Raw genomic sequence first — 6,876 nt, 5'->3', positions numbered from 1 at the left:
ATAAAGAGAGTTCCTCTAGGATTTAAAGTGCTTTTCTTAATAGCACCTTGTATAAAATCCTAATAAAGTAGATAACCGTGATAAACAATTTGAAAAAAGCTATTTGATGTTTTACTGAAGACCTGAAGCTTATCAATAAATATTGCCCCGTTATGGAGATACATCCAGACAGTGAATCTGTAAATCTCCAGCAGGCTTAAAGTATATAACAATTATATACTTCAGTTTATTAAAAAAAGATATTCCATGTAAATGGTAACCAAAAGAGAGCAGGAGTGGCTATACTATTAGACAAAAAGGGTAACAAAAGGTTCAATGCAGCAAGACGTAACATTATAAACATTTACATACCTAATAATGACCATCAAAATATATAAAGCAAACATTGACAGAATCAAAGGGAAAAATAGTTCTACAATAATAGTTGGACACTTTAAGATCCCACTCACAATAATGAATTGATATATACATAGAATGCAATATTATTCAGTCTTAAGAAAGAAGGAAATTCTGACATGCTGAAACATGGATGAACCTTGAAGGCATTATTCTAAGGGAAATAAGCCAGTCACAAAAAGACAAGTATTATATGATTTCATTTATATGAGATCCCTAGAGTGGTCAAATTCATAGAAATAGAAAGTATAATGGTGATTGCGAGGGATTGGGGTGGGGGGGGTGGGATTTAATGAGTATAGAATTTCAGTTTTGCAAAATGAAGAATTCTGGAGATGGATTGTGGAGATGATTAAACAATATGAATGAACTTAATACCACTGATCCATGCACTTAAAAACAGTAAATATGGTAAATTTTATGTTATGTGTAAAGAAATACAGAAGTGTAGTTTTTAAAAAAGTACTCTGCAAAGTTTTTGGAATGTTTCTACTTAAAGATATAAGAAAATAGGATGGGTCAATCTGGGCTCATTTAGAGAGAATTCTATTCGAAAGCAGGAAGTTAATAACTCCTCAAAGTACCTTTCAAATCAAGAGCTGCCAAAATGTCAATGTCCCTATATCCATATGCTTACTATTTCAACTCAGTGGCTGCCAAAATATCAATATACTTATTAAAAATTTTGCCAGAGATAGATGTTGGTTAAAATTTTTTGGATTTTTATAAAATAATACCAGATATGATCCTTTTAGGGGAAAAGGGGAATCAGCTATTTCATTGAGCTGACTTTTATTGAAATATGTGACCAAACTTCAAGCTAAATGGCAGCTGCTCCAAAATGGAGTATGAGCGGGGGAAGGAGAGGCTTAAAAGGTACCTAGGAGTCTTTCTCTCTTAAATACTGAAAATAAAATTAGAAGTTTGGGGATTTTCTTTGGTATATACAGAGCCCATTTTGATATTTGAATTATAGAAAATGCTATTTAAAGGAGGAAACAAACCTATTTTATTATAATATGAAGGACATTTTAAAAATCATTTTATATGTGGAATTTTTTCTTCACTCAAGGTGATGAGGCACCCAGATCATGTATCATCCAGCGTATATCTGTGGGCTCATCATGAGAAACTTGTCATCATCGACCAGTCAGTGGCCTTTGTGGGTGGGATTGACCTGGCCTATGGAAGGTGGGATGACAATGAGCACAGACTCACGGATGTGGGCAGCGTGAAGCGTGTCACCACGGGACCATCTCTGAGTTCCCTCATGGTAAGTGATTTTAGACTTTTATAGAACTGCATAACAGGAACACAGGTTGTATAAGTATGTATTGTAGCGGGATTGATTGACTGAGAAATGGCATATCCCTGGAGAAGGAAGGAACATTGAGTCAAGCATAGACAGCTCTGGTTTGAAATAAATACCATCTAGTGAGTCTGTAACTCTGCATCTCGTAGTCTCAGTTTTTTCTCTTGTGAAAAAAGAAAACATTCAATAGAGCATTTGGTATCTCATAGTCAGCTCTTGTTTTCCGTATAAATTAAAGGTTTATTTCCTACTTGGAAAAATGTTCATAAATAAAAATGTGGCAATTGAACTTTAAGTTAAATAAGCAGACTTATTACGAATAGCTGCCAAGGTTTTTGGAATCTTCCCACTTAAAGACATAAAAATAGGATAGGCCAGGCCGGAGTCATCTAGGGAATTCTATTTGAAAGCAGCAGGTTAATAACTTCTCAAACTACCTTTCAAACCAAGAGCTGCCAACTTATCTATATGCCTATAATCACATACTTATTATTTTAACTCAAGTGGTTGCCAAAATAACAGTACACTTATTAAAAAATTTGGTGGGCTTCATCTTATTTTACTGGATATGTTGGTGACTTTTCTGGGAAAATAGAGATTTAGTGAATAGGTAACGGGGAGAATAATTGACAGAAAAAGTATTGCTTACTTAATGTTTATCAGAGGAAGAAGTTCAGTAGCTCCACAGTGAAAGTACCTTATGTGAGCTAAAAAGGTTAATTGGTATGCAATGTTAAGAATTTGCCCTACTGAAAGAAGAATGCTCGGAATGCCTTTGGTAGTATTTAAACAGCTCACAAGAATCCCCCACTGCCCTGTGGCCGACCTCACACATTATTGTGTGTCTATTTGGGAGCTTCTATCATGTGCCAGCTTTACACCTCCCCTGACTGGAATTAAAGGGCCACACTGCAGTGTATTTATGGAGTGTCTTTCTTTCTTTCTTTCTTTTTTAAATAATTTTCTCAGGCTGAAACAACGGAGTCTATAGAATCCTTAAGCCTCAAAGATAAAAATGAATCTACTAAAAATCTGCCTGTGCTAAAGAGTGTTAATGATACAGATTCAAAACTGAAAGGAATAGGAAAGTCCAGAAAGTTCGCCAAGTTTAGCCTCTATCGGCAGCTCCACAGGCACCACCTGCACAACGCAGACAGCATCAGCAGTATTGAAAGCGCCTCCAGTAAGTCCTTGTCTTTGCTGGAGTTTTTCTTGACTACACCCTGTTCTTCCATTGCCAGACACCATATACTTGTTTTATAACCTGTCTTTCTGTAATGGAGTAAAAGGAACAATGCCGAAAGGTCACTAGATCATCTTATTCAATATCATGCCATCTCATGGCTTTGTTGGCCTCATTTTAGAACACATTTATTGTTTTATTCACGAGTCGTCATAACAACTGCAATTCATGCTTCTGATGGTAGCAGAATGACCAAGCATTTATAAAATAATGCTAAGTTATAAAGGAAAAGAAAAGCACGAGATGTACTTTATGAATTTTTTATAGAAGAAATTTCATTTCTCTTCCCATCCAGAAATACATCAAGCTTTATCCTCAAACATCAGATTTTCTATATCTTATAAATTTCCTGTTCTTTTAAAATCTGTCTTAAAGCCCTGCAATTTTTCTGTTGTACAGAATTTGTGACTAATTTTATAGATTTGCCTAGTGTTAAAAATGATCAAACCTGCTTTCCAGTTTAGAAAACCTGATACATTTTATATACTTATTTCTTTGTAAAAAAAGAACTCTCAACTTTCTCCAGGTTATTGTAATCACTGTAGAAGTCGTCAGAATTTAATCTATGGTTTAAAACCCCACTTGAAACTCTTTCGCTCTTCCAGTGATTCTGAGCAGGAACTCACTAGACCTAATGGTAAGTGATGTGTGAAGTGGCAGAACCTTCTTAGGCTTCAGCTTTTGCTGCATGAGCAGAGTGACTGTGTTTCTGGATTGGCTTTCTGTTCACGCCACATATATTATTGAGAGCAAAGCATGGGGAAGTACATGAGATTCCTGCTTCCCAAGAACCTACACTCCAACACTAAGGTAAAATATAACCTAATAACGGTACCGGTGCATATGGCAGCTGCAGTTCAGGAGTGTTGTAGAAGTCCTGTGGAAGGTGGAAGTCTTCTCTGTGATGAGCCAGAAAGACTTTCTTGAGGAGGGGACACTGGAGTTAGTTTTGGAAGTACTTTGATTGGGTCAGTGAGGATAGGGAGACATTGCAGGTGAAATAAATGAGTTGAGCAGAGAAGCTGGAATGAGAAAGCACCAAGTGCTTCGAAACATTAGAAAATACATCATTCAGTTGAGATCTAAGGTATAAGACCAGTAAGATATATAATAGTTACATTTGGACTCCCCAACATAAAGAAAGGAGTTGGACATTTATTTAGCTAAGTATCTCAAAGACCACTGAATGGGAGGGATCATGCTAAATGCGAATTTTTTAGAAATTATAATCTGGTAACCTTTTGTAAGAAGACCTACATTGCAGAGGAGTAGGTTAATCAGGCCTAATTTGTGGTTGTGGGAATGAAGAAGATTTGGCAGTGGATCAGGTATAAAGACAGGGAATCATAATAATGAATAGCAGTCACAGTAGAATTGCAAGCTAGCGGTTATGGTGTGCAGACTGCCCGCCATGACCCGGGCCCTTGCAGTGCTTGGCAGTAGCCCTGCAATCTCCTTTTCAAAGAGGAGGTAACTCAGGCATAGAGGTGACAATTGACTGCGCAGCGAAGTTCCATTTTATCCGCCTCCCAGAGCTCAGCATATAGGTTTGTGATTTAGCAGAAGTGCAGACTACTACATCGCAACCTTTTGTTCTGGAGTACCGTTTAGAAGGTGGCTGAGTTAGAGCCCAGCTGACATGGCTGGATGTGAGCCGCCGGTGGCTGGCAGGAGCTACTGAACCTAATAGAGTAACTTGGCCCTTGAGCAGTGGTTCCCAGCATTCTTTAGTCTAGGGACTAAACTGAATATATATAAAATGAACTAAAGCTCCAATGTAACTTAAATTTATATTTTGTAAATTATAACATTGACATACATTAACAATTAGAGAAGATTATATATGAGGAGACATTTTATTTATTTAGCATACGGCTGTTACTTGATGCATATGTGGACCCAGGGACAACTTACAGTAATTCCTGTGCTTGACAGAGCTGCAAAGCCCTGGGACACGGAACTGGGAGACCTCCAAAGAGCTGGGTCAGGGGCAAACGAAGGGGCAGATATTAAAGGTAAAGAGCTGGAGACAGGTCCAGGTAATTCTGTATGTGGCTTTTCTGCTTTAGGACTAAACTTAAAAATGAAATGGAGGACTGAGGTTGCCAAATCATGATGTTGAGAGGTCTGAGTTATGACCGAGTGGTTGTGTTGCTGACAGTAGGATAGGGGGCAAGTGGAAAAGCAGACGCGAGCCCGGTGCTGAATGCATTAAGCAGCTGAGGCCAGTGTCAGGCTGAGCAAGGTGATACCCACGGCGGTGCCCTGAGGACACTGATGTGGGTAGTTTTCAGGTGCTGAGGGAAACCTCCTTTCTAACAAACTAGATACGTGTCCGGTGCAGCATTGTTAAGATAGAGAAAAAAGTAAACAGCCTAAATATCTAAGAGTAGGGAAATGGTAAAGAACATGAGTGGCTCATCCCTTTGAGGGAATTGTGCAGACATTAAAAAGTTTAAGTGGAGATATAGAAATTAATGTGTGTGATTCATTTGTTTCATTAAATAAGTATTTATTGAGCTCCTAAATAGGCCAATCATTATTACATCACTAGTACCTAGTTCTAGGTACTAGGGATGTAGTGAACAGAACAGATGAAGTTCAGTTAACTAGTTGGAGGATGAGGATGGAAATTATATATATTATATATATAAATAGGTCATCAAACTCAATATATCATGTGTTGGGAATTATCGTGGAGACCAACAGTAGAGCAGAGGAAGGGGGAAGGGCAGAGGGGAGGAGTTACTGTTATATCGGATAGTCAGAGAACACTTCCTAATGAGGTGAGTTTTCAACAGCAATCAGAAGGAAGAGAAGATTGAGGATAAGAAGAGGTCTGGGGGAGGGTGTCCCAGCCCGGAGGATTAGCAAGGGTAAGGGCTGTGAGGCAGGAGGGGACGGTGTGTTCCAGGAATGTGTCTGGAATGGAGTGGGCTGGTGGAGAACCAAAGCAGGAAAGTCAGAGAGGGCTGGGTAGATTATGTAAGGTCTTGTGGACCTTGTAAGGATTTCGGCTTTTACAGTTGAGTGAGATAGAAAGTCATGTGATGGGCTTGAGCTAAGGACAAACCAAGTTCCTTCCGACTTACATTTTTACAGAACATGAGTGGCTCATCTCTTTGAGGGAATTGTGCAGTCATTCTTCAGAGCAGATCAGGGTGGCAAGTAGTGGCCAGACAGGTACTAAATCCATCTCGAGATGGAGCTCACGGCATTTGCTGATGCACAGTGTATGGGATGTGAGAGGTGGAGAGGCCTCTTTCTATTAACTATGATAAATTACAAATTTAATTTTTTGATATTAAAAAAAACAAATTTATGTAAAAAGGGAAGCAGTGCTTTGCAGAGTCTGTTCTGTGGACCCTGGTGTTTCTCAGAGACTATGAGGAGGGTACTGAGCAGGTTGGCCCTGGACCCTCCTACCTCTCTTAGTATCTGATTCAACCAGAACAGTCTTGCTTGTATTGTTTTATTGTTTTATATATTGGAGTTCCATGTGAATTTGCATTGAAAAAAAAAAGTAAGATTCTACTATTAATAATAATGGAAGTTTAAAGCACATAGCTCTACATTTAAGTTATCTAATGACTTAAACTTGTATTGTCTTATAGATCTTGAAACTCAGATTAAGCTTAGAGTGAGTCTTCATTAGAAATTCGAAATTGAATGTTTGCTTGAGTTAATAATTTCCTTTCCTGGGGATATTTAGTGGAATAGCTTCTCTGCAATGTCAGTTTCACTTGAATGGAAAAGGCCATGATGAATTGGCTTCTAGTGAACCTTACTGGCGGTGGATGGAAATCATTATGGAGTGTGCATGCAAGATCACTATGGGTTTTTAAGTAGAAAAACTGCACTAAAATCAGTTCATCCTAAATGTAATTGGAAATTATGATAGATTTCTGTAGTATATATTTTAATT

At 38.2% G+C, this 6,876-nt stretch overlaps 1 protein-coding gene across 1 annotated transcript in view; it reads left to right on the top strand.

Moving 5' to 3' along the window:
• The window catches only part of PLD1 (phospholipase D1), a 114,971-nt gene that overhangs the window by 45,594 nt on the left and 62,501 nt on the right, over positions 1-6,876 (top strand). The window contains exons 13-15 of the mRNA XM_023524083.1: positions 1,463-1,669; positions 2,678-2,891; positions 3,478-3,588. Coding sequence (XP_023379851.1) covers positions 1,463-1,669; positions 2,678-2,891; positions 3,478-3,588 — 532 coding nt within the window. The remainder of the gene's footprint in view (positions 1-1,462; positions 1,670-2,677; positions 2,892-3,477; positions 3,589-6,876) is intronic.

Source organism: Pteropus vampyrus, unplaced genomic scaffold, assembly GCF_000151845.1.
Source record: "Pteropus vampyrus isolate Shadow unplaced genomic scaffold, Pvam_2.0 Scaffold12, whole genome shotgun sequence".
Classification (NCBI taxonomy): Eukaryota; Metazoa; Chordata; class Mammalia; order Chiroptera; family Pteropodidae; genus Pteropus; species Pteropus vampyrus.
This window is presented reverse-complemented; position numbering and strand designations above follow the sequence as displayed.